Source organism: Euleptes europaea, chromosome 3, assembly GCF_029931775.1.
Source record: "Euleptes europaea isolate rEulEur1 chromosome 3, rEulEur1.hap1, whole genome shotgun sequence".
NCBI lineage: Eukaryota > Metazoa > Chordata > Lepidosauria > Squamata > Sphaerodactylidae > Euleptes > Euleptes europaea.
The window spans coordinates 33,603,838-33,631,813 of NC_079314.1; the positions used below are offsets into that span (position 1 = coordinate 33,603,838).

The 27,976-nt window shown below is 43.7% G+C and overlaps 1 protein-coding gene across 1 annotated transcript; it reads left to right on the forward strand.

Annotated features, from left to right (window-relative positions):
- The first annotated feature begins 130 nt into the window (after positions 1 to 130).
- Positions 131 to 27,975, forward strand: THRAP3 (thyroid hormone receptor associated protein 3). Its single transcript, XM_056846060.1, has 11 exons — positions 131 to 208; positions 8,067 to 8,227; positions 11,208 to 12,095; positions 14,223 to 14,975; positions 17,402 to 17,574; positions 18,800 to 18,905; positions 19,452 to 19,536; positions 22,106 to 22,287; positions 24,730 to 24,928; positions 26,069 to 26,227; positions 27,749 to 27,975. The coding sequence occupies exons 2-11, from the start codon at positions 8,091 to 8,093 to the stop codon at positions 27,968 to 27,970; spliced, it is 2,904 nt and encodes a 967-aa protein (XP_056702038.1). The 5' UTR covers positions 131 to 208; positions 8,067 to 8,090; the 3' UTR covers positions 27,971 to 27,975.
- The last annotated feature ends 1 nt before the right edge of the window (position 27,976 follows it).

Genomic DNA, 27,976 nt, shown 5'->3' on the forward strand with positions numbered 1-27,976 from the left:
TAGTAAATCTCTGAAATTCTATTGCTTCATGAATTGCTTGATACAATTATTCTGATCCACCTGAAGAAGCAAGGGTGAAATGCGTAAGGACAGTACATCTGAATAAAACATGCTGTTCCTTTTGTCTTGCAGAACTTTTTGATTTCACAAGCCTGAGGAGTCCAGACAGCAATTGTATTGTGTGAAGAAAGAGAAAATATCAAACAAGGTAGGCTTGCATCACCTTAGCATTAATAGTGGGAAGGGCTTGAGTCTACTTTAAACTCATTTCCATGAAAAGTATTGTTCTAGCATTTTCATGCCTTTTCACTGAGCTGGTTCTACCTCTGTGTGACATGCTCACAATACAGTTAACCCTGGATTTTCTTCAAGCTCCCCTGAAATCTCTGTGTTTCCCATTTTTATTGTTTTATTAGCTTATGAAGCTGTGCTGTGAAATTACTTGGGATTTCCAAACAGGAGCCCATTATGCTATTGCAGTAATGCTTACAGCAACTTCTGTTTCTTAAAATTTCAGCATTCTGCATCACTATTCTCAATAGTTTTACAACCTGTACTTAGGCATTCATCTACCAAACTTCCCTCTTGTTATGCTTGATTTTTCAATAGCGTGTCATCAATAAAATAAGAGTGTCGCTTCCTGAAACACACTGCCTGTGTTGATTGATGGTGCTGTGTTTTAAGTCATTTTTTTTAAAAAAGAAAAATACTGCATAGCTAAGGCACAAAGCATTGGGTGCTGGTATGCATATCGGAATGTCCAAATGGTCAGGAAAGGGCCAAATGATCACCCCGCACTTGTCAGAGGAAAACCAGATCCGAAGCTGTTCTTTGCGGGGCGGAAAGAACTCAACAAAGAAAAAACTGCAAGCCACGAAGGGCAATAAAATGGCTGCCATAAATCAGGGAGAGAAACAAGAGGAAAGGAGAAACCGACCCAGCAAGGTGCCTGCCTCTAAAGAGGATGTCTTGTGAAACTCTTTAGACACACAGCAACAAATAATCAGTAGAATGGAGAGCCTGCTGTCCCCAATCAACGCGCAGTTAACGGAGATCAAAAGAGGCCTCTTGGAGACAGCAGCAATAGCAGGGGAGGCTAAGGACATGGCCAGTTCTAACCAAATGAAAATTGAAAACCTGGAACGGAGAGAATGTGACCTCCTTCACAAGGTTCTGTCACTGGATGCTAAATTAAGGCAAAATAATTTACGATTTAGAGGATTTTTGGCTGGAGAAGAGGGAAGTGATCCAGCACTGTTTCTTTCAAACTGGCTAGTAGGGGTGCTTGACTTGGAAGAAGGCATAGCTCCAGTTATAAATAGAGCATACAGGGTGGGCCCTCCACACAAAGAGTCCCCAAGGTTTACAAGAGACATATTGGCAAGCTTTACTCAAGAGAGGACAAAGGCTAAAGTCCTCAGAATGGCAAGGGAGAGCGGGACCCTAACCCACAAGGGAAAGAAGATACAAATTTTTGCAGATATTGCCCCAGAAATTCTGGAAAAGAGGCAGAAGCTTAAGATGGCTGCTCAGCCCCTACGGGAGAATGGGATTCGATATAGATGGGGGTTTCCCACCAAAATTGTGGTATACCATGACAACCATCTTTTCATGGCCTCTGATGAGCAACAAGGCAAGCAACTGCTATATGATTTGGGCATCAGGAATCCTTCACCTGTTAAATCTGCAAAAGCTTCGACTCCAACCTCAACTTCGCCAAAGCATAACTGATCGTTTTAAACAGAGCCGGGGGTTCCAGGTTTCTGCTTTTTAGACGGTCCGTGTCTTAATGTGGGCCAACCCTTGAGGAGTGTACAGTTATATTTAATTGGTTAAAACTGGCTAACAAGAGTATTCTATTTGACCCAAGAATAGTAACTACATAAGAAGCATGTTTCAGTTATAAACACTGTGTTGTACTGTATAATTTCTGAGGGACATACTGCCTCAGAGCTATATTTATTACAGCTGAATACTAAGCATGTTTTATTTGAGTTAAGGTTAATGCTGAGTAAAAAGGCAATTTTTAGTTTTCTCAAAGCTAAAAAGAACGGAAGTTTATTCTATGTATGAAAAGGGTGCAGCGGAGTCTGAAATAAGATACAGCTGCAAATGTTTTGTTAAACTTATTTAATTTTGTTTTTATTAAAAAAACGGGGGGATAGGAATTGATATCTTTTAATGGGTCTATATATTTAAGCATTGAGGAAGAGCATTTCTAGAAGGGTATTCTATTATAATGGACTTCCTTAGTTATAAGCAGTATGTGAAGCATATTTTAGTTATAGTTGAAAACTGAGTGTGAAGAATGTTCTACATGGTTTTAGGAGCTTTTTGTGTTTTGAAGGCGGCTAATCTTCAAGGAGGGTGATACAACAAATGGTTTTTATGGCTACAACAGTCCAGTACCCAGATTTCGCTTAACCCAAAAACAAAAGCTAAATATGAAGCATGTTTTAGTCACAGATGAATTAGGAGATTATTATAAGTTTTATCATTTTTGCTGGGTCAGTCAAAGTGCTTTATAAATTTTGATAAATCAGTTACTGGAGCAACATCTGTGTTAAACCACGTTGCTTTCTCCAATTATAAATGACCAACAAACATATTTCCTTTGCCCTGAGAGTTTAAACTAATTATGAAGAATTTTCTGACTTAGGCCATGGAAAACATACAAAGACAGGAGTAAGCCCTGAAAGCAAATCTTGAGGCTAAGTTAGCTTACAGCCATTTCAGATTAAACGTGGTTGTGATTGGCCACTATGGGCTCTTAAATTGACTAAAGGATAACTTAGTTCTTGAAATGAGGTTGAATAATTTGATTCATTGATTTGATGACTAACATGACCCTAGTATTTTCATTACATTGAAACCCAATTAGCATAAGTTAACTATGAGGGGAGAAGGACTGTAGACTCTTAACTGCTTCATTGAATGATGGTCTTAATATACTTATAATTTTAGTAAAGCTGGCTATGACAAAAGACTTAGCCACAGATGTGATGAATGCTGATTGTCTGCTCTCAGGTTTTAAATTAGGGGCCCAGCTGATCTCACAGGATATTTTGACAGAGGGCTCGAACTGATTATAGAATATCTATCAATTTCATATAGGAATAGATAGGAGAGCGGGGGGAGAGCATTTCTAGTGTGTAAACCTACACATCTCCCCAAAGACTTTACTCCTCATCGGATAGGGAGTTCCAAGAACTCTCTGAGGGGGTCATGAGAACCTCCTCACTCCTGAGAGGAAACACCTGCTTTCAGGTGTGCTTGTTGACACTCTTAATGTTTTGTTTTAGAGTGTCCAGTTTTTTTTTTCATTTGTTAGTTTTACGTTCCTGTTCCATCAAGCATGGTACACCACGCTACTAAAGATCAAAACTACAACTTTATGTAGGAGGGGAAAGGAATTCAGATTTGTACAACTTGACAGAACCACAAAATCACATTCAGAATGCACTCTAAATCACGATATAACTATACTAATAGTTTTCAAAAAACTTCAATGACGGGTTCAGTTGTCCACTATATGACATATAACTGCAAGGGGCTGAATAATCCGATCAAAAGGAAAAGAATTTCATTAATTTTGAATAAGGAAAGACCAGATGTACTATTTATACAAGAAACACATATAAAAACTGCTTCCTCGAGACTTCTTAACATACCTTGGTTTTCCCAACAATTCCAGGCCCCTGGATCCTCTAAGGCAAGAGGAGTAGCAGTACTAATCTCTACAAATTACCATTTCCATTTACAAGACTCAATGATAGACCCAAATGGAAGATTTATATTTATAAAAGGTATTCACCATGGTCAAAAAATTACTCTTGGATCTATTTACACACCCAGTGATCAACAACTTAAGTATAATGAAGAAGTCCTTTCTAAATTACTTGCATTCGGGAAAGGGGAACTAGCTATAGGAGGTGATTTTAATTTAGCGCCAGACCCTGTATGGGATAAATCTAAATATAAAAAACAAGGGCACCTTTTAAAAATGTAAAATCAAACTTTAAAGATTTATTAGAGACCTTAGGACTCTGCGACGCTTGGAGAATCTTGCACAGGGGAGAGAGAGACTACACCTTTTATTCTAATGTTCATAAAACTTATTCCCGTATAGATCTTATAATAATCCTGGTGACCCAAGTCTCTAGATTAATGGCAGCAGATATTAGACCAATCATTTGGTCTGACCACGCTTGGGTAACCTGCTCATTGAGCTCACAGGAAAATAAACAGCAATTCTCAGACTGGAAATTGAATAATTCTCTTTTAATGAAGGAAAAGATAATTTCAGAAACAACAATGAGTATTAAAGATTTTTTCCTGCATAATGAGAACTGTGGGGTAACATCGCAAGTGGTATGGGACGCATTCAAGGCGGTAATCCGAGGTAAACTAATTTCCATGGCTTCTTACTATAAAAAAGAAAAACAAAAACAAACAGAATCCATAGAGAAATTGGAAACCAGGCATAAAAAATTTGGTGGGAGGAAAACATATACAAAACTCCAAGATGAATGCATGAAATTGGAATTGTTAGAATCACACACGGTGCAAAAAAATCTCTTATTCATGAAACAAAACTATTGGGAATCAGGTGCAAGGGCTAGCAAATTACTGGCCAGAAGGGTAGCACAGCGGAAGGCATCTAATCTGATAGGTGCAATGAAAGATAAGACAGGAAAAATAAAAACAAAAAATGAAGCGATTTTAGAAATTTTTAAACAATACTACATGGATCTATATACATCAGACAAAAGCTGATGTTATGTAAACCTATGTTTTGTCATGTATGAAAATTAATAGATTTTAAATTAAAAAAAAAGAATGGGTCAATTTGGTCATATTTCACGGGGCCTTTGGAAATGATTTAATAATGGAGCCAGGGTATGAATACTTGAGAGAAATATGCAGAAAGTCTGTTAGGCTAGCCCAGTAGCGCTCAGGTAGGTCAATATTTTTATCCTCATATAGCAAATGATTGGGGGCTGAGATTTAAAGAATAATGGCTTGTTGCACCATATAGTGAATCGGTAAGGTGAAATTTGAGTGCAAGGCCTCACAGCTTGTACTCTGAGCTACTGTTTTATGCCAACTGAATCATTGCATGGACCTGCTTCATCTCAAGTTATGCATAGGAGGCGCAGCAGATGAAGGATGCCTTCAGTTGGCTAATTTTGTGACAAGCATAAATCTAAAAGTTTAGCTTTTGTTCTGGCCAAGTTGGCCAAAAGATTCCTTAAATCAACAACTTTGCACTTTGAGTAGTCTCAGAAACACCACTGGATTTATTGCTGTTGAGAGGCCCACATCTTAGTAACAACTGGATTGAGGATATAAATCTGAAGGAGGCTGTAGACTGAGAGGAAGCAAGGTAGTAGAAACTAAAAAGTAGGCGATTGGGTTAAAGGACAAAGAAACCATTTGGAGTGGCCCATAAACTGGATAATCTGTATTTTGCACAGTTGTTTGAAGAACTGTAGCAAAACTCTTAACCAGCCATTTTGAACAGAATAGGGAAATCCGTTTACACGGCATGTCCCAATGTGTTCTTTTAGTGGTTTCGTTTTTGTGGTCATTGTCTTTTTAGCACAAGAGGTAACAGCAAAAGCATCTTCACCATGCAGTTGTTGGGGGGGATGCCTAGTCCGTATAAAGAAAGATGGAATAGATGGGAGTATTAGGTTTCAGTGAGGGCACTCCCAGCTCAGACCAGCTTTTCAGCCCCAATCAGTTTGTCAGAGGGTGCTCCGCACTTCAGTTGTTCTTGGAAATCTTTTCCTGTGTACAGAATTTAATGTGAACATTAACACAAGTGGCAGCTGTGTAAGGTTGTTTCTGCATGGCAATGATTCTCTGTAGCGTTCATTGCTACTGCGAATGCAACAAAACATTCACATGGAAGTTTCCCCTGCACATTCCTCACCATGACTGCTATTCTGCCCCCTCCTCCAGACCTTTTTCAGGCTTAAAAAAAATCAGCAGTTAATGTATCACTATAGAGTTAAAATGATCTTTCTACTGGTTTCTCTGAATTCCCATCTTTCATTTAAAACAAAAGAGTTTTGTTGCAGAATTGTAAGTGGGGAAGCATATCTCCAGAATGAAAAGGGCTAGAGATGTAGGTTTTTTTTGTTTTGTTTTTAAATGAAAGCTGGGAATTCAGAGGAACTAGTAAAAAAAGATTGTTATACCCCTTTAGCGATATGTCAATTGCCAATTTAAAAAACCAACATGAAAAACCCCTATAGTGGTGGGGAGGGAATTGGTGGCTATAGGGGGGTGCTGAGGAAGGAAAATCCTGCTCAAGTTTGAGGGACATGCAAGACTGGATCTTCCCATTCACACAGCACAAAAATACACTTTGATCTTTCAGAAAAGATCGTAGCAAACTATATTTGGGAAATTGCAGCAAAGGGAGAAAAAACATAGAAAGTGAATGATTAGGGGATGATGTATGGAACCAGCTTAAGTTAATTTTTAAAAAATTTAAGAGCAAAAATGTTCACTTTGAAGCCTACTTAAATTTTTATCTTTTTTTTTATCTCACCCACATTTGTATCCTGCTGGGTGAATGTCAGGGCTTCAGAATATAGCTGACTCCACCACTTTTGCAGGAGTGGGAGGAGAATGAAGATTTAACCCTTGGTGTAAAAAAAAAAAAGTATCTGGAAATCCCACTTGTGTTGCTTCACCCCTTATAATTGCTAGGGAAGTGTAAGGGAGTGTTCGGTAGAACCGCTGTGGTATGGCTATAAACCTCCTCATTTTTCCTTGATTTCAGAGAAGCAAAAGTATTTATGATTTAAGGGGATCACTCCAAGAAATTAAGTCAGTGTGTGCTTAACTGCACAGAACTTGAGCTCCAGTTTGCTCTTTCGACGGTGAAAGTGATGAGCCAGGCCAGGTGTTAGCTTTATAGGGTTAGGTTTGCAGCACAGCCGTGTCAGAAATACAGGGGGGGCTTTCACAGCCTTCGCCAAGGATTACTCGAGGTATGTGACATCCCTGTTCCATTTCAAAAAAATGGGCTGAGCATGCAAGGGAACTGGTTTTTCTTTTAATTTGCTAACCTGAATTAGAACAGAGTCTGGGGATGGATGTGGAGAGAGGAGTTTTGTACTACACGTATGTACTTTTCACTTGCGTTTTAGATGTGCTTTGTATTCTGTTTGCAACATTAAACGGTAGGTAAGAAAGTTTTGCTTATTCTTGAATAACCAGGAGACTTTTGTTAGGGGAAGAATAGATTTTTGCAGCTCATTTGTAGCAGCGTGCTCTTTTGCTCTGCTTTGCAGCCGCAGGCTACTTGTTCTGTTGAAAGTGGCCACTTTAGGCTTTTCTTACTAGTCTAGTGTAAAAGCAGGCTCATGAAAGGTGCCTCTTGAGGAGCTTAGTCATTCTCTGTTTGGTTATGATTGGGGTGTTGGCGACGTTTTGTTTTGCCCAAGTTAGTTGCTAGAAGGATGGGGTTTCTGTTAACAGGTAACTTTGCTACATTCTGTCTATGCAAAATGTTATTCTTCAAAGACATTTGATTCTGTAGGCAAATTCTTTTCTGTTACCAACATTTGAAACCTTGGAATACTTGGAAGGACTCCCGATTTTATCTCGGCTGCAAGAGGAGTCCCTAGTGGCCACTTGATTATGACAAGTGTATAACTTGGTTCATCAGCACCAGGGCTTTTCATAGAGCCAGTACCTCATCCTTTGATCTAGTGTGTAAGTGTACATTCGTCTTAAGTGGGGGAGGTTTAGCCTCTGGTGGACAGTGAATTTTGTGTCTCTTTCTTCAAAGCATATGAGAATGCTTCAGGAAGCCTGGACAAACTTGCCTTTTGTGGTTAGACTCTAAGTGGTTTTACTTATACAGACAGTAAGAAGAGTGAAATTCTTCTGTAATGAAAGAGCATAAAAGTAGTAAATTAAAATTCCGTTTAAAAAGTTGTTGGGTATTTTTTGGATAGAGAAATGTATTGTTCTTAAACTTCTCAGAACAGCCAAGTGAAGAAGCTTGCGACCTTTTTTGATTATCTTTCTTTTTGTGACGACAGGTTGAAGTCAAGGAGGTAGCAGAGATGTCAAAAACGAATAAATCAAAGTCGGGATCCCGTTCCTCTCGTTCAAGATCTGGATCCCGGTCTCGGTCCAGATCTTTCTCAAAGTCTCGCTCTCGGTCCCGGTCTGTGTCACGGTCAAGGAAACGCAGGCTTAGGTAAGTGCTGCTGGTTGCTTCTAATAGTGTTGCGATGGTCTTTCTCGTTTTCTCGTGCACAAACTGAAGCTGTCCTGTAGAAAGCCCCTAGCTGGATTCCAGATTATTCTAAATATTCTGCCGTCTCAAGTTACTGGTTTGTTGTCTGCCACCTCCTTCTATTTTTATAACCTTTCCCTCAAAATGGCCCTGACTCAGCCACGTCAAGAGTAGCTTTTTAACCCTTCCGTTTCTTTCCCCCCCTGTGTTCTAGATTCCTCGGGAAGGACTTTTCAATACTTAGGCTTTCTTTTAGGTTTGGGTGTTGGCAGGGGTTCTGAGTGACTGGCCAGTTTCTGGCATTCTTGTGATGTGCTTAGATAAGCAGAGGAGAAGTCTGTGCTCAAGACTTCGGGTTTGGAGCTTTTGTATCTAACCTAAATTTCTTATACTTGAGCTTCTGACAACTGAAAGTAGAAAATGACATGGTGAAGCTGGTGTGTGAATTTTCTGTGTCTCATGATGAATATTCTTGAAACTTGGGAGAAGGAATTAATTTTTAACGTGGGTCTAGTTAGTCCTTAAACCTGGACTCCCTTAAAATAAATCTAAATTGTTCTTGATAATCTGAGAGAGCAGCTTGCTTGGTTCCAATTACTCCTTGAACCAGGACTCACTTAAAGAAAATCTGAATTGTTCTTGATAATCCGAGGGAGCAGTTTGCTGGCTCATTTTTCAGGCTGAAACCTCACATCTTCTATGATGCTGGTTTGCTTTTCAGGAACACTTCCTTCTATAATTTGAGTTTTTTTAAAAAATTAATACCCATTTTGTTTAGCTGAAATAACGGTAAAGGGGAAGACCAATACTCTGAATTATGCTGGGCTAGAAGTGCTGCTGTTAATAATTAGTGTGTGGTTTTGAGCAAGATACAGAAAAACAACAAAATACTGTGTGTGGGGGGGGAGTAGGAGAAGACAAAGCCAGATGGAGGAGAGGAGCCGAAAGACAAGAAATCTCTTTACAGCAGGCAAGAGCATTGGGAAAGGACTACCCATAGGCTGGGTATGTCCAGCTGCATTCAGGAGATCTGTGGTAAATGGAGTATCAGCCTGGCATGCCACATGTCCCTGGCAAGAGTCAGCTGTGGGCGTGGCTTCAGTTTTGTGAATGTCTTGGCTAGGAATCAAAATGGAGGAGACTGGCACATGCAAATCATTTGGCAAGAGCTTGGCACACTGGCAGAGGTAGGTTTTGCTCAGTGTTTTGTGGCAGAAAAAGCTGTTGCTCTTGGGTGCTTGGATTGGGAGACTGTGACTTGTTTTTCTGGGAGTCTCCCTTTACTGTGTTTCAGATCCAGTTGGGTTCTGAAGTGGGAGGAGTTAGCAGGTTGCGTGTCTCTTTTGTTCCATCCCCACTGCGCAGTTTGTGAACCTAAGATGCAGGTATAGTGTTGTGGCTCACTGGAGACTTCACAGCCCAACAGCAGCCTTTGGAAAACAACACCTCCCTCTCCACCTGTCTGCAGGTGTCCACTGCCCTTCATGTTCTGTGTCCTTTCAAGTGATTTCTGGTGGATGGCTGTCACAGATTTTTGAAGGGAAACGTTTGCAAGTTCTATGCCCCTTAAGTGGCAGAATGGATTTTGGAAGGAGCCGGCAGCAGGTCTCTTGGCAGTAATTGATAAGGCAATATAGTAGCCGCCTGGGGACTGGCTCTTACATGCACTGTTTAGTGCTTTCTGAACACATCTTAATTGGCTCATTTTTACCACCTGCACCAGGCTGTATGCATGTCTCTTCCATCTTAGGTTGCTGAAACTGTTTGCGAATGAAACAGTATCTAAGGTACGTTGCTTACCTTTCTTCCTCCCAGCAAAGGAGAATGTGTTAATGCAGGAGATGAAGCAGCAACTTCTCTTGTGTGGATTTGTAGTAAATGTTTCTGGTGCACGCAGACATTACCTTGACTGTTCTAAAGCCTGCTTTTGTTTGACTTAGATTTTTTTTTAAATTCCATACAGCATGTGGAATCTTGTCTCTTTCCCCTTCCATTCTCTTAAATCACATTTTTACACATTGTATTTAGCTCCTCCTTAGGATTGAAATCTGACACCTAGTCATATTAATGGTCCATTTTAGTTAATCAGGTTTCCTCCATATTGTGCAGAACACTTTTTGAAAGCGTTTAGTCTGTGGAAATTAATCCTGTCATGAGCACCCCGTCAGTGGGGGTTTTAATAGTGTTGTTCAAAATGTTTGCTTGTTTTCCACCAACGAGATTTTCTCTCCAAAACTGTATTTTGTAGCTGTCGTCTACAGAGTACCCCTCATGTGCTTGAGACCTACGTTCATGCTTCTTGCAGTGTGTATTCTGGCCTTGCTTTCTTTTGCTTAAAAACAGATATAAATTTCTGCCATCTTAAAAAAAATAGTTATTTTATTGAGCAGTAATCTCTGATGGAGAGTTCTTGGCTATCTACCACTCTTTCAAGAAGGAAAAATAGTGCTTGGTTAGATTTCCCCATTTGCTGTCTTAAACCTTCCCGCCCCCTTGTTGGGAGAACTTTTCTCATTGAAGCCCCATTTTTTGTGACAAATGTAAGTTTTATCTGTGAAGGACTTTTCTCTAATTAGCCATGGTTAATTGGTGAGTTTAAAATACAGGTGGCTTCTACCTGATATGCCTTCTAGTGCAATAGCTCTTGAAGGTGGGTGCTTTGAGAATGGTGTTTTGGAGGCGCATGACTAGGTGCCCAAACAGCAGTCTTGTAGGTAAATTCCAGTCTCTGCAGTAGCAGCTTCTTTTGTCCATCTACATTACCTGGGATACCCATGCAGTATAAGAAGGACAATATTGTGATACATACTGAGGTGTACATACTGAAGTTGGAGATGGCAGAAGGGAGTGATGCACACAAAAATGCTCACATTATTATTTTGCTGTCAGAAGGCTGCAATACTAGATGCAGCAGTTTCCAAATACCTTTTCTTTTTCTCAGTTCTAGGTCCCGCTCGAGATCGTATTCTCCATCTCACAACAGGGAGAGAAACCATCCACGAGTGTACCAGAATCGGGATTTCCGAGGCCATAATAGAGGGTATCGGAGGCCCTATTACTTCCGTGGAAGAAATAGAGGATTCTACCCATGGGGCCAGTATAATCGAGGCGGCTATGGAAACTACAGGTCCAACTGGCAAAACTACCGCCAAGCTTATAGCCCTCGTAGGGGCCGTTCACGTTCTCGATCGCCCAAGAGGAGGTCTCCATCCCCAAGGTCTAGAAGCCATTCTAGAAATTCTGACAAGTCTTCGTCTGACCGGTCAAGGAGGTCGTCTTCTTCTCGGTCCTCCTCTAATCACAGCAGAGGCGAGTCCTCCAAGCGTCGGTCTGTGAAGGACAAGAAGTCCTCTTCCAAGGATGCTCGAGGATCTCAGGGTGCTGGAGACAGCCAAGGAGAAGACGCCAAGGAACCACCTTTCTCGGGAGGAACTGCCCAGGATGCCAAATCTTCAGAGGGGTCAAAGCCTTGGCAAGAAGTGGGCACTTACGGCGTGAGCTCAGCATCAAGGGGCTCTGCTGTGACAGAGCTGAGTCCAAAAGAGCGCAGCCCGGCACTGAAGAGCCCCCTCCAGTCGGTCGTAGTGAGGCGCCGTTCCCCCAGGCCGAGCCCCCTTCAGAAGCCCAGCCCAACATCATCCAACCCTTCTCAGATGGGCTCGGCTCTGCAGAGCAGCAGCTCCTTCCAGGCAGGCTCGCATCAGTTTGAGCATAACTTAGGCGGCCTGAGTCCAACGAGGAAGAGCCCTGTATGCAAAAGCCCCACAACAATTGGTTCCATTTATGGGGCGTCTCAGAAGGAGGAAATGGGGTCAGCCTTCTCCAAGAGGCAAGCCTTCTTGATTCCTCCAATTTTGATTTATTGAATGTTTGCCTGACTTTTCAGTTCACTCATAGCTTGGTTTGTAGTTAGGCTAGGCGTAAGTAGTCTAAAAAGTTTAACTTAGGCTAATCAGAAAGTTTGGGGACAGCTGTTATGGAAACAATGATGTACCTTCAGTAAGCAGAAGAAAGTATTTTAATAGGGTATAGTTGGCTACAGGGGCTTAACATCTGTGGGATCTTGATCACTTATGACATTTCTAGTCTTCTCATAGAATGGCAGACTGCTCAGGGTGGCACACATGATGATGTAAAACCTATGACAATAACATAATTAAAATTGTACTTTTAAAGCCTGGAAGTTGGTTAAGGCTGGAACAACCAACTAGCATAATTCTAAAAATCTTTGCCAAATAACGTTTTAACCAAATGGCTGAAGGCAGATGGTTGAGTAGCTTAGTGGGCTTCCCCAGAAACAGGTGCAGTGAAAAAGCAGAGCTCCCTTTCAGAACTGATTTCACTAATAGAAGTTGCAGGGTGAGGACTGGGCAATACAGCTTCAGAAATAATGGTCCCTTCCATTTATATTTCAGTTTGGTACATAATGTTTTGTCTAATGCCCTAGTATGAAGTGAGAGTATCTTCCTGAGAAACTTATCTCTGGGCACATGGCTTGCTGCTGCTGAAATCAGTATGCAGTCTTGTCCGTAATTGTCATGAGTATAAATGGGCTTTGAAAAGGGTAAGAAAAACATCTGTAAGATAAGTTTAGTGGAGGCTGTATACCATGGCAGCCATTTTTAGAGATGGTGGGAGCTGACAGGGGTCAGAACCCACCCTCTTGTTCTGCATGTGAGAATAGACAGAACAGGGTTGCTCTGTCCCAGAATGGCAGTTGTTGCCTCCTTAAAGGAGGAAAGCTGTTTCTTTAACTGCTGTAGGTTGACTAGGGCTTGAGGCTTCTTGTGCACGTTTTAGATTCATGGTGCACAGGTGTTTCCTCAGGCTTCCAGGGTACAGTACTTTTTATTTTTATTTTTTAAAGAAAGTCAGATTTCCAGGCACCATCAGTGTCATGTTTTAGAAGCAGAGGAGTTTCCAGACCTGCTTTTAGAAATGCTATATGAGGCTCTTAAAAGAATGGGCAGGATTTTTGCCTTCCTCTGGAATCCGCTCATGAGCTCAGTTTCTAGCAAATCCTGGTGACAGCTGTGGAAACGCCAGCCTGCATATCCAGCAAAAACAAAGCCGTGCGCGCAGCCACCAAGATGGGAGCTGGTGCGTGTGCTTTGGGCAGGAATATTGCTTGAACTTTATTGTTTATTTTCCCAAGCTCAAAGTTCAAGAAAAACAGGCAATAAAGCCATTAACATACTAAGAAAATACAGCCTTGCCTTCCATGGTTCTTTTTGGTTGATCCCGGCTCTTTCTAAAGCCCATTTCAGAAGGAAGGATATTAATATTTTTTTTAACTCTAACTTGATTTTGTGATGTCATTCACCATTACCCAAACATGTTTTTGAAATCCACCTTGAATTGTCACTAACTCCCCCCCCCCACCCAGCATGGTAGTTTAGACATCATGCAGTTTAGTTGGGGGTTGCCAAGCTTAATGAGGTTGCTGATCTTTCGTGTTCCTCCAACCCAATGAAATATTTTCCCCGTTAACATTTTTGCTTCTATTTGTGTTTTGAATTATTCCTAGCTTCCCTAGGAGACTTGCCTCCAAATTTGAAGTAGCTTTTGAGGCTTTAATTTCCAATGTGTGTTACTTAAAAAAAGCACAACAGTCCAAGGTGAAAATATTGATGGGTTAATTCTCCACAAACAGGTTTGTAAGTGAATGCACAGGTGGGGTAAGACCTTTTGCATATTTCTCCCCCTCCTAGCTGTGGAAATAGGTTCTTTGCTCGTGCTGCAGTTCCATTTTATTGGTGGTACTTGAGTTCTGTATGCCCACCTTACACATGACCTGGTGTGAATAGATGTCTGTTTCTAAGCACTCACAGCTGAAAGAAGCTAAACAAAGTAGTAACTTTTATCAGTGACACAAGGGGCCTCCCCGCAATTCTTATCAAGGAGCTTTCAAAGTAACAGTTCCTAACCTAGTGTATATTCTGTCTCTTTAAAACAGGTACTTGGAAGAGCAAAAGTCTGAGAATGGGAAAGAAAAAGAGCAGAAACTGATGAATGTGGAAAAGGAGAAAATGAAGGAGAAGGGAAGTTTCTCCGAGATGGGATTAGCGGATGGTAAAGCAAAACTGGATCCATACGCTCCCAAAGCTGATCCTGAGAAGGTCTATCGTGGAAGTCAGTCCCCAAAGCGCTATAAGTTCCGGGATGACTTTGAAAAAAAGACAGCCGAGTTCCACAAGGAGAGCCACTATGGCAAAGATGAGGCAGATGAGCCAGACAAAAAAATGAAGGGCAAAGGGCGAAAGGATCCCAATTTTGATGAGGATGAGGATGATGAGCCCAAGTTTCTGTCTAAGACCGTGTCTGCTGCCAGTAAAAATCAGGAGGAAGATCGGGCGGGCAAATGGGAAGGCCTGGTATTTTTGCCTGGGGCTAAAGAGAAACAGAGGAAAGCAGAAGAGATGGAGGAGGACTCCTATGCCGAGCAGTCTAAGAAAGAAGAAAGGCAAGCTGCCAAGAGAGCAGAGGCCGGGCACAGAGGCTTTGTTCCAGAGAAGAATTTCCGAGTGACCACTTACAAAGCTGGCCAGGAAAAAAGTGCTGCTTCTCCTCCTCCAAGAAAGGCCTCAGAGGGTAGAGAAAAGGCAGGTGCTCGGGGAGATGGTCTAGCCGCTGGGAAGTCCTCCTTTTCAATTACTCGTGAGACCCAAGTCAATCTCCGGATGGATTCTTTTGACGAGGATCTTGCACGGTGAGAGGCTCAGCTTGTCTGTCTTTGCAGTGGAATGGAAGGCAAAGAGATGGGAGGGAGAACCAAAATGGGCAAGCCTCTTTGTACTGGGTTATTACTCTAAAGAGAATAGACATGTAACCCTTTAGAAAACTAATCATAGGAATGTGTTCCGAAATCAAATTGAACCGTACACCTGTCACAAAAGATGTAAATATAACCTTACGGTCCAAAATCAAAGTAGTAGTCCTGAAACTGAATAGGCTGCAAAGTACTAGGCTTAAATACAACAATCCCTGAAGGAAGAGCAGAAAATCACAAGTACCTGAGGATGGGGGAGAGAGCTGCTCCAGCCGCTTGCTATTAAAGTATGTCAGGAGAGGGAGAAGAAATTTTGCCCTGAGAATGCTTGCAGTCTCCGATTTCTATGGAAAACCAGCCATGCAAAGTGGCACCTGGCACAAACCCATCCTGAGTCATGTATCAGCAGGTGAAACTATCAAGGGTTCTTAGATTCTTTTTTAAAAAGATACTTCAGATAATGAATCTGGTCAGTAGATTAACCTGCTTGTAGTGAAATGTCTATATTGTGACCAAACCAATCCTTACTATATTTTCAAATGCACATCATGGCCATAATACTGCAGTAGTTACAAAACACAAGAGGTCAGATCCAAAAAACAGCACCTTTTTGCAAAAAAAAAAAAAAAAAGAAGAAGAAGAAGAAGAAAAGGTTGGAGTCAATCTTTCACTCAACTGATTTTTACTCTAAATCAAGATGTGCTAAAGTTAACCCAGATGTGCCTTTATTAGCACCTTGACTAAAATGTAAAGTCTGTATGTAATGCATTTAAATGTTGGGCTGGAGGAGCTTTTGTTGACCCATGCTTGGTTTGACTCCTATATTTGACTTCTGAGAGCCTTTGTCTTTCCCCTGCAGTTACCAAACTCCATTTACATAAATGACACTCTTGCTCCTATAAGGAGTGAACTTTAAAAAATATTTTTAATTCACTACTTGGAAGAGGTTATGAACAGAAAACACAACTGTGCTGTTTACAATGACCTCTACTGAACTTATACAAGTTCTTATACAAGACTAACAGATTCCCCTGAAGAAGCCTCTTGGGCGAAACACATCTGGACTTTTATCTGAGTAATAAGATGTATTTTACCTATTTTGCACCATCAGCCTAGGCCTTATTTTTTAATCTCCTGGGACTGGTGCGGCCCTTTTATTTCTTGCTTAATAGATGTTCCCTGTGTTAGCTTTCCAACCTGTAAAATGGTGTCTGCTTCTTGGTGTAACCTCCTTTATGAAGGAAGTCCAAAGACCCACGGATGAAATCTGAAATCTTTCTTTGAACCATAGTTAATACTTATTTCGGTTCTGGATAAATTGCTTTTGAGGTGATATGTGTGGAAGCCATCATAATATACGATAACATTTCTGTCAGGTTTTCACCTGTGAACACATTCACCAGTATGTTAAAGAGAGACTGATATAGTAGGCTTGGAAGGCTGGAAGAATGAAATTGATCCACTTATGGAAATCATACCCTTGTTTAATCCTTAAATAGTTTTAAAAAGGCCAAGTTTGCGATGAAGCAGTATGTTTGCCTTAAATTGATTGTTTTCTGACTCTCTTTATAGGACATTTTATCTTCCCACATCATGGAGATATTAGAAAGATTCAGGAAAGAGTTATTTTACCTTCTCTTAAGTCAATAGGAAAGAAAATGGTCCCTGAACTGAAAATAATGTTTAAAGTGTATTAAAGAATTTGATGTTGGCTGACATGTCTCAGGATTGAAAGGCAGGTTGCAGCTTTGTGGCTTCTGGCACAGCCAGTTACTCTGGATGACTTAAGGAAGCAAGCCATGCTACATCTGAAAGGAGGGAACACAGGGGACCCTCTTCCCTCCCCTAAGATCTGGCTAAAGTTATCTAAGAAAACACCTTCCCTGCTCTAATATGTAGCCCTCACTCAAAAGCTGAGCGTGAGCAAAATCCCTCCAGTGAGCCACCTCAAAAGAATTGGTTCAGGGCTCACGTTTGGGACGCTTGGCATTTCTGCATCCAGTCATGATATTCCCAGTGCCTATGGGAGAGATAACATGGATCGGCATTGGAACAGAGAATACAACTCTCCTAAATTAATCACAAAGTGCCTTCAGTTAGAAATCTTTGGTCCAAAAAGTTAGGAGATCCCTCCCCCATGGAGTTACGCTCCCCCGCCACAGGACCATCTATCGAACAGCCTCCCCCACAGATGACTGTGCGCTGCCGAACCAGTGCTTACAAAGACCTCAGGAGAAGCGCAGCCAGTTAACTCTTATGGCAGGTCAGCCTGCAATGCATGATATTAGCTGGCAGCTGTTGATTACCTTGCCTTTGTGGTGGCCGTACTTCTTTAACCCCTGTCTGTGTGCCTGTTTCCTCACCAGCCCAAGTGGGATTTTGGCTCAGGAGCGCAAGCTGAGTCGCGACCTGGTGCACAGCAACAAAAAAGAGCAGGAGTTCCGCTCCATTTTTCACCACATCCAGTCGGCCCAGTCTCAGCGGAGCCCCTCGGAGCTCTTTGCCCAGCACATAGTTACTATTGTCCATCATGTGAAAGGTGAGTTGCCGCAGGTGAATGTCTGGTGATCGTGCAACTGGCTTGGTGGTCGAGTCTGACGTCAGAACTAGCCTGTTGTCATTGATCCGTAGAAGGGGTGCGACTTGGTGAAGCCCCAAGGTGGCACCCTGCTCATTTCTAATGGGCTCCTCCTGTTCATGGAACTTCCGCACAGTGACTAGTGCTCATCTTGCAGTTGTAAAGGTTTTTCCAGATACGAGCAGGAGGAGTAAAAAGCCCTCAAAGGATCTTGAAACTGTCATCTTGCGTTTTTATTTTTCTGATGTGTTTGCGTTTGCAACCTGTACTGGAAGTGGAGGGGCAATAGCTCCTTGAGGCCAGAGGGAATTTAAACCAAAATGTCTAGTTGCCGAAGAGCCAGCATTTTAGTGGCACATCTCTTTTGGGGGGTTTGCGTGCAGTGCTGCAGCTACATTTGAATGGGATGCACTCTGGAATACCAAAGCCCTTATCAGTGATGTTGGACATTATGAAGCCTGACTACTTGGGAAGATGGCAATTTGAGGGGCAAAATGCACTGGTCTCCAAGCCATTTCTGGAGAAGAGGGTGGCGCTCTGGTGCAGAAAAATTAGCCACTCTTGACCTCAGCAGTTAACTAAATGGACTCTAGCAAGTGGGAAAGAATGCAGCGGGGTCCTCCTTTCTACTTGGCATCCGTCTCACAAGTGCCACCACCCAAACAGAGTGCTTTCTTTAAAAAAAAAAAAAAAAAGAGAGAGAGGTCACTTACCTGAACAACTGGGCACTAGGAACAGGATACACACGGGAAAGAAGAATGGCACAATTTCTGGGCGCAACTTCGGGTGTTCAGTAGCTTTAGGTGGCCTGCAGATTTACTGCTCTAGCAACGGCGCTATCCCCTCATGTGAGAAGCCTTCCCGTAGGCCAGGGTTCAGGAGTGCCCCTTGCATTAGGATATGAGGCATCTTGTTCTGGGACGGGCTTAGTGCAACAGATCCAAGGGGGGTCCAGCCACCGTTTTTTAAGAGAACAGATTCTCTAGTAAAATGGTCTGTGTCTCTTAGCAGTGAGATAAATCCTTTCTTCTTCCTAGTTTGTTTTTATTCTGCCCCCTTTACTTTTTTACAACATTTGCTTCCCTAAGGTATTGAAGACTTGCTGGCAGAGTTCACTGTAATCTTATCCTAGAGTCAAAATGCAATATTAACTCTTGTGATATGTTTCATCACCTCAAATTAACAGAGCACCACTTTGGGTCTTCGGGAATGACTCTGAACGAGCGCTTTACAAAATATCTAAAGCGAGCGGAGCAGGAATCGGCTAAGAACAAAAGCCCTGAAATCCACAGGTATGTGGGACTTGGCCTGATCACCAGGGTCAGGAAGGGACTGGATGGCTTGCCACTTCTTAAATTGCCTTAATGCTCCTGGGTTGCTTTTTTAACCTCCCCAAGACACCAGTGCTTTGGGGAAAGTGCCGTCACATCACAGGTGACGTTTGGTGACCCTGTAGGGTTTTCAAGGCAAGAGGCGAACAGAGGTGGTTCACCATTGCCTGCCTCTGTGTAGCAACCCTGGTCTGCCATGGTGGTCTCCCATCCAAGTGCTAACTAGAGCTAAGCCATTTGGGCTAGCCTGGGCCAGCCAGATCAGGGCAGATAAGGCTGTAGCAGTAGTGGCTTGCCCAGGACAGCCTTGGGGGTTCATGGCTGAGCCCAGGACGTTAGGCTGGGGCCTCCTGTATGGAAACCCACACTCTGTTCATCAAGTCAACTGAACACTGCGAGTCAGCTGCTGTTTGTGACATGACTTTTATGTCTGATTTGTATGTTACTTGTGTGGCAAAAAAAGTGGTTTTCATACAGTGATTTCTTGTCTCATCTCTTTATTTTTAGGAGGATAGACATTTCTCCGAGTTCATTTAGAAAACATGGATTCTCACAGGAGGAAACCAAAAGTTCCAAAGAAACCGGCTATAAGGTGAACTACTGTTTTGATCAGTAGTGGAATATGATGTGTGCGTGCTGTGGGCATGAACTTTATTTTATTTTTTTAAGAAAGTGATATTTTTGTTTAACTTGCTCTCTACTTAAGTTTGTGTTTTTCTTTCAAGGATGGGCATAATTCTAAAAATGAACTACAAAGGGTTAATTTTTATTAAAAAAAAATGTATCAACAACCTTTGTGAAGTGGTTAGAAATATGGTAAAATGACCCCAAAGTCAATTGAGGTTGAGCTTGAAACAAAAAGTGGATTTTTGGAAACAAGTGACCTTGATGATGGAAGAGACTTTTTGTGATATTTTGCTGCTTGTAAGTATGACTAAATCACTTGTATTACCCGTGATATTTCCAACCATGTTTTCAAAAAGACATGCATGTCAGAAACAGAGGGAAGTAAATCGACTCCATATCTGAGCCAAACACACTGTTGCTTAATCAAATATTTTTTCTGCAGATGTTATTTTCTGTTGACTTTCATTACTTTATTTAAAAAATACTGCAGTGAATTAAACTTTCTGTGGATCTTTTAAGCAGTTATGGACAATAAAATGATTATATAAGTTATTTATTTTAGTATCATTTTTAAAAGCTGAAACCAAAAATATGGGCACATCTTTGGGTTTAAGCATTGTCTGTTCACCTTCATACATGTTTGCTGCAAAGGTTTTTTTTTATCAATCCTGCCAAAGTGTTGCTTTCCTATCATCTGTGTTCGCAGTTCTTCAAATTCATCTGTCACTTTTGAAGGATAATAGACCGCTGGAATGGATGGGGCCTTGAGCACCAGTTGGCAGTGCAGGCCTGTGCGGGCACACGCACAAAAAGAGGCACATGCTTCAGGTGTACGGTCCTAAAGAGCTCCACATGAAACCGAACTAAGCAAAAATGTCGGCTACCTACCTTAAGTTTTGCTGCGGCCATTCAGATTACAGATCAGTTTCCGCTGTGGTGGCCAGCAATCCGCTTTGTTTTCTGAGTAGAAAAGAATCCTCCTTCACCTGTGGAAGGCAGAGGAGCAAAAACAAAACAAAAAAGATGCGCCCCTGCAAAAAAAATGGCCAGCTCCTGCTATCTTTGAAAACAACCTTTATTTTGACCCAAAATGTGCTAGCAACGCGTGTAAGTAAAACCTTTAGTAGAGGGCTGCTAACCCTTTTAAAGCTTTGCTCGTTCTCGATCCAGTTGTCCGAGGTCTCTCCTAATCCTGGGCTTGAAAGATTCTGAAGTGGATCGAGAGGCTCTAGAGATCCACTGTTAATGGTAGCCACTAAACGAGGAGGATTTGTAACAATGCAGCAGTTACTACATTGGTAACAGGACATGAATCACTGTGCTGCCATCAAGTTTGTTTGCTCCTAGAACTGAATCTTCCGACTACTTTCTCATGTTCTTAGTTATTTCTTCCCACCTGTGTCATTTAAATGCTAAACAAGAAAAGGAGAATGGGGGGAGTTGGGAGGGCGTGTCTTTATTTTTTTCCCCCTGGGAATCTTCTTTAAAGTGCTCTCTGAGGATCTCTAAGTTTTCAGCTAGTGCTCCGAGCTCATCGGTGCTGCGTAAATATTTGGTAATTGTAGGAAGCGTTGTACAAAATAAGTAATTTGGAAGTTTTATTTTACATAATGTGCTGTCAAAGCTTGTTTCTAAGCAACTCGGGTGACACTGCAAAAAGAAGGAACTAAGAGGCAGGGAAAGGTGTCTGATGGTTGGGTTTCAGATGAGCACTAAAGAACAGTTCCAGCCCCTTAACCTTGAAGGAAAAGCTGGATTTGTTTTCCAAGTCTCCAAAATCCGGTGCATTTTTCAGTCCTTTCTCTCCACCAGCTTTAGTGATAGAAATAGGCTTTTCGTTATTCTCTTGACTGTTGCAATACCACCCTTTTTTTCTTCCGTGGCGCGCCTCTGAATTTGTGAAGGGAAATTGAGCAAGTGCAAAATGTACAGTTGCTTCAAGGCTCATCCTAGACGACCCTAAAGCCAGCAGAGATTGGGTGGGGGGAGCCTGCAAATCAAGGCTGGCTCTCCCATTCATCCTTCACTGGTCCCTTTGTATGCACCAGTCTTCTCTTGGCTGGCGATGGTGAAGCGAGGCTGTTTGCATGTTTTCCTTTCTCTTTTTCCATAACTGCAGCATTGCGGTTTTGCCTCTCTTACAGGGAGGTTAGGTCTCCTTTTCTAGGCAGAGGTGAGGAATTTTGCTCAGTTAAGTCCCTGCAGAAAAATGAGAAGCTTTCAGGCGGCCAGACGAACATCATTTTATAATTCTCCTCCTTTGAGGTCTAACATTCCTCACTTGTCCTGCCTTTGAAACTAAAGGGGCTTTGGTTTGGCCCTTGTTTAGTAATAATTTATATTTGTCATAGAGAATAGTGAATGGGGGAAGACACGGACTCCTCTTGTCTTGCGTAACCAGTCAGTGTTAACAGCAGCGTCGCGTGCTCAGCTTCAAGCTTTTCAGTCCCAGGCAATGTGGAAAGGGTTGTGGATTTGTGGGAGCTGCCAATGCCTTTGTGTGTAAGCCTTTTTCCCTGTTCTTCTTCTTGCAGGCTGAAAGCAAATATAAAGATGACCCAGTTGACCTGCGCCTTGACATTGAACGGCGTAAAAAACATAAGGAGAAGGATAAGCGGGGCAAGTCGAGGGAATCGGTGGACTCCAGGCCCTCAAGTCATTCGCGGGAGAGATCATCAGAGAAAACTGAGAGGTCTCACAAAGGGTCCAAAAAGAAGTACGTAAGAGAGGAGGACTCCCCCTCCGTTTTTAGAGGCCCCACATGCTAGTGGCACATGTGATGCTATGGATGATGAGTTAAAATAATAAACTGCCAGGTGTGTGGGCCAGTTGTTGCTAATCCCAGTGTCGCATGGGCCACTGAAAGTGCCTGTATATAATGGAATCTGTCTCTTCTAGCTTCTGCTGCGAGATGAGATTAGAAATTGGGGGTGGGGTTTTTTAATTTGGATGCCAAGCCTGAATGGTCAGAGAGCCAGTTATGGGGAGTTAATGGCTTTGTGCTTTCTGCCTTCAGGATCTCAGCTGTTCGTTGATTTGTCTTGTCAAGGGACACCTGCAAGTTTGTCACGGGACCTGAATGTGTTACTGAGGGTTCTGGGGATGGGGGGTGGGGATGCACACAGTATTGGGAATATGTACTGGTTAAGATAGCAAAGGTTCACAGTCAGGAAAGCGTGGAATCGTGCAGTTAGGCACTCTTCAAGCCAGTATAATGCAACCGATAGAGAACTTAACTTTTATTGAATCTTAACTCACATTCACAAGTATTTTTGTAATAGAAGGAGAAAACAGAAGCCTAATCTTTATTTATTTATTCTTATATTCCGCCCCTCTCCGCCACAGCGGGGCTCAGGGCAGCTAGCAACACATGTAAAATACAGCAGTTTAAAACATTCCATCCTTAATACAAATCTAAAAACCCAATAAACCATCTAATAACCTTATGTCTTCCAATGGCACAGATGTTACCATATCTTAAAAATCAGCTGTCCTGGTATTGGATGGTAAAAATGGGAGAGCATTTGGTGGTAGGAGTCAGCCATAATATGTATGTGGCGGGGGAGGGGGGGAACCCAGGTGGAAACCAGTAAGCTGGTGGCATGGGAAGCACTATAGGAAGCCGGTCTGTAGTGATGGTCCAGATAACGCTGTCCTCTGCCACAGGCCTGGTAGAACAGTTCCATCTTACGTGCTCTGCAGAACTGACTAAGGTCATGCAGAACTCTTCAGACAGAGCATTCCACCAGGTTGGGGCCACAGCCCAAATGGCCCTGGACAGCCGAACCGAGTATTCCCTATTACAAGTGGCTAGATAATCCAGCAGCACATCTTTGCGAGTATGAGATCATGGGTGTGTCCTGGCTTGCTTGCACAAGAGAGATGTGCAGAAGTGTCTTGCCTCGTGCAAGACCAGGAGGAGAGAGAGCAAAGGCACAGAAAGAGGAGGAGGAGTCAGAGAAGCTTCCAGCATAGACAAAAGGAGGTATAACACAATCGGGTTCTAGAGAAAGGGAAATTCAGAGCCCCCCCCCCCCCCCGGTGTCCAGACATGCTGAGTTGCCTTCACTCCAACACTTGGTTCATTATTGATGTGGAGCTGCTGGGCCCAGCTGCTGACCAGCACAGTGGGAACACCCATGTTAGAATTCACCCACCCACCCCCGGTAGGGAGTGCCTTGCAGGAGAAGTCTGAGGAGACCAGATACTCTGTATTCTAAGGAGGCTCCCCTTTGATCTTCCCATTGAGGAAGAAGTGATGACCTTCCAAGGCACTCCAGCGCTCAGATGTAGTATGAAGATCACAGTACTTATTTGCACCCTTTCCAAAGGGTGCCAGCCCCTTTTCACTTACCAGTTCAGGTCACCCTTGGAGGAACATGAGTATTCCTGTAAACGCTGGGAAGGGGAGGAGTAGATCAATCCAGGTGGCTGAGGAGGAGTTGTGGTTCAGTGGTAGAGCGTTTGCTTGGCATGCAGAAAGTCCCAGGTTCAATCCCTGGCATCTCCAGTTAAGGATCAGGTAATGTGTGATGTGCAAGACCTCTACCTGAGACCCTGGAGAGCTGCTGCCAATCTGAGTAGACAGTGCTAATCTTGATAGACAAGGGTCTGATTCAGTGTAAGGCAGCTGTGTGTGTTGATGCAATCCACAAGCTGGGGATGAAGCGGAGTCTTGTCCTGCCTCCCTCCTGGCTTTCATGCAGCAGTTGGTTTGACCTGGTCACTGTGGTGTGTGGGAGGTGACATGGGTATGTTGCTGGATTGGGTTGGAGCTTCAGAGATCAATAAGTCATGCTGGATTGGGGGGAGGGTTGCATTATTTTGTCTCTGCCTTCTCCCTCCCCCCATTCTTCCCTCCTTTTTGGGAAACCGCTAAGAGAAAGAAGGCAACAGAAGAGATCCCATGGCAACCCTCAGGGGCCACCAGAAGGTGCTCTGATTTAAAGAGTTGGTATGTAGAGGCATTTGACTACGGGTATGATGGTTCTTGCTCAGGAAGGTGGGTGCCGAGGGGGTCTCTGCTCTTGTTGTGGAAGACCCTTTTGCAAGAGGGATCCTGTGGTTGTTCCACTCACTGTGCGAAGAGAGTCTGAGTAAAAGCCAACGCAGATTCCTCTCCTGACAGACGTTTCTCTCTCTCCCCCCTTTGGTTCAGGAAGCACCGGCGTGTGCGGGAGCGATCCAGGTCAAGCTCCTCGTCCTCACAGTCCTCGCCCTCACGGTCTTACAAAGCCGAGGAATATCCCGAGGAGACAGAAGAGCGGGAGGAGTCTGCTCCGGGGTTTGACAAATCCCGCCTTGGCACCAAGGAGTTTGCTGGCCCAAACGATCGGGGCAGAGCTCGGGGGACTTTCGTAAGTTGACCCTTTTGAAGAGGCACTTTCTCAGTGGTCAGCCTCCATTCCTGGGCAGTGGATTAGAATAAGTATTTAACTGACAAAGCTTGGTTGTGCACAAATGTTCCCAGAAGGCATTTCTCTCCCCACCTCCACCCCCTTCTTCCCTTCTGTACCTTCTCCCGTCTAGTAAATCCCCACACACACTTTCCCATCAGAATAAATCAATTCAGGAATCTTTTTGGCATCTTACTGTCAGTGCGCCCTGACCTAGATGGCCCAGGCTGGTCGAATCTCATCTGATCTCAGATGCTAAGTGGGGGCAAATAGGAGAGACCACCAAGGATTGCTATGCGGAGGCACACAATGCCAAACCACCTTTTTCCTTGAAAAACCTGTGGGGGTCGCCATAAATTGGTTGCAACTTGACGTCCCTTTCCACCACCATTGTTGGTATGTGTCCTACTTCATAGCACCTGTTGTTCTAGCCTGAAAACCTGGGTGGTTGCTGACTGGTCAAAAAAACAAATACACCCTATTTGGGGGAGGGGACAGCAAACCTCCCCCCCAATACATAGAATCCCAGCCCTGGACCTGTTTAGCTCTTACATCACTGAAGCACTCCTGGAAGTTTTTCAGTTTTTGGGTATTGGCAGGTCTTCAGTGTCGGGCAGCCCCAGTGTGGTGTCGTGGTTAAGAGCGGTGGTTTGGAGTGGTGGACTCTAATCTGAAGAACCGGGTTTGATTCCCCACTCCTCCACATGAGCGGCAGATGCTAATCTGGTGAACTGGATTTGTTTCCCCACTCCTACACATGAAGCCAGCTGGGTGACCTTGGGCTAGATACAGCTCTCAGCCCCACCTACCTCACAGGGTGTCTGTTGTGGGGAGGGGAAGGGAAGGTGACTGTAAACCAGTTTGATTCTTCCTTAAGTGGTCGAGAAAGTCAGCATATAAAAACCAACTCTTCTTCTTCCTGTAAAGAATGCCCTGGCATATAGAGGTCAGCCCATTCTGTAATAGAAACTGCTCAGGTGAGGCTGACCCACCTCAGTTTGCAGATGAGAAGGTGCTACGACAGCAGTGGCTGCGTTTTGCTGGCAACCTGTGCAGCCTCCTCTTTGACCTTTCCTTCCTTCCTCTCCTTGGTGCTCTCAGCAGCAGTTCCGAGCCAGGGGCCGTGGCTGGGGAAGAGGCACATTTTCTGGCAACAGCAACAATAACAACAGCAGCGGTGGCGCCGGTGACTTCCAAAAGAGAAGCAGAGAGGAGGAGTGGGACCCCGAGTACACACCTAAGAGCAAAAAATACTACTTGGTAAGCTCTTCCTAAAAAATTTTTAAATTAAATTTAATATTAATACAAAAACTACCGTCACGTCAGCAATTTACAAATAACTAGCAAACAATTGTCATCTGTCTGGTTATGTACAAACTATTAAAAAGGTAAAGGTCCCCTGTGCAAGCACCGGGTCATTCCTGACCCATGGGGTGACGTCACATCCCAACGTTTACTAGGCAGACTGTGTTTATAGGGTGGTTTGCCAGTGCCTTCCCCAGTCATCTTCCCTTTACCCCAGCAAGCTGGGCACTCATTTTACCGACCTTAGAAGGATGGAAGGCTGAGTCAACCTTGAGCTGGCTGCCTGAAAACGCCTTCCGTCGGGATCAAACTCAGGTCGTGAACAGAGCTTGGACTGCAGTACTGCAGCTTTCCACTCTGCGCCACGGGGCACCTAACACAAACTATTAGGGTATCTAAATAATTCTTAAATTGTGAAAGAAAATGAATCACAGAAAATGAGATGGAGAATCTTGTGGAAGAATGCTGGATTCCATTGCCCCCCACCCCCCATGCAGAACAGCAGTTGTTTCCCAGGCAGCCGTTAGATCTTTGGGTGATCTGGCAGACTGCCGGTGACAGGTTGAGAGAAAGGAAGGCTGAGGTCGGGGATATCATTAAATTCCTACTAACACATGTAGGACTTAAGGTCAAGGTATCATTAGAAAAAGAGAAGCCTTGGGGAACAACCTGCAGAAAGGAAAAGCACTAAAACTAAAGCCCTTGTTTACATCTGGGAATTAAGTACCCATTCTTCAACACTTGTACCTCCTCCAGGCCTTAGAAGCGCTTGATGAATAAATTCGTCTGGATGTTGTTAAATTATTTTGTAGACCTGGGGAAGGGGGCTTTTACTTATCTCAAGTTAGGAAATTGCTATGACTTCGTATACGCATCCCAAAGTGTGGGAAGACCGAGCATCTCCCTATGGGAAATGTGTGCATTTCAGTGGTGTGCATGAAATGAACTCCTTGGTAAGCTCTTGTAGGAAGGGCTGGAACTGGGGGAGGGGGGGCTGCAGGGGGCGAGATGCTTGCTGGGAAGTTGTCCCTTCCCCCTGGCAGCTAAAAACTCTGCGTGGAGGAGATCTGGGAATCTGTGGCAGTTGGCTTCACTGTCCCATCACCCAAGCAACAATAATTTCCCCTGCTTCTATTTGTTATCAGGAGGAAGGGGGTGGCTCAGCAGTCACTGGAGGCAGCAGCTGACTCCAGTGGAAGGGGGAGGAGAGGAAGCGAAGATGGGGGCCCGGCCTGTCTGACTGTGGCTGTGGTAGAGCATCTGCTTGGCGTGCAGAAGGTCCCAGGTTCAATCCCTGGCATCTCCAGTTGAAGGGACTAGGCAAGGAGGTGATGTGAAAGACCTCTGCCTGAGACCCTGGAGAGCTGCTGCCAGTCAAGAGTAGACAATACTGACTTTGATGGACCGAGGGTCTGATTCCGTATAAGGCAGTTTCACATGTCCTGGTCCAACTTTCCTTTGCCTTTGCTCTTGCAGCACGATGACCGCGAGGGCGAAGGTGGCGAGAAATGGGCGAACCGAGGCAGGGGCCGCGGCATCTTCCCCCGTGGGCGGGGCCGCTTCCTGTACCGGAAGTCGAACACCAGCCCCAAATGGGCCCATGACAAATTCAGCGGAGAGGAGGGAGAGATCGAGGATGACGAGAGCGGAGCTGAGAACCGAGAGGAGAAAGAAGCCCTTCAGTCGGTCGCGGAGTAGGAGCCG

Coding starts and splice junctions, on each gene's coding strand:
- THRAP3 (XM_056846060.1), top strand. CDS start 8,091: ATGTCAAAAACGAATAAATCAAAGTCGGGATCCCGTTCCTCTCGTTCA. Junction 12,096..14,222: donor GGGTCAGCCTTCTCCAAGAG/GCAAGCCTTCTT, acceptor TCTTTAAAACAG/GTACTTGGAAGAGCAAAAGT. Junction 14,976..17,401: donor TTTGACGAGGATCTTGCACG/GTGAGAGGCTCA, acceptor TTTCCTCACCAG/CCCAAGTGGGATTTTGGCTC.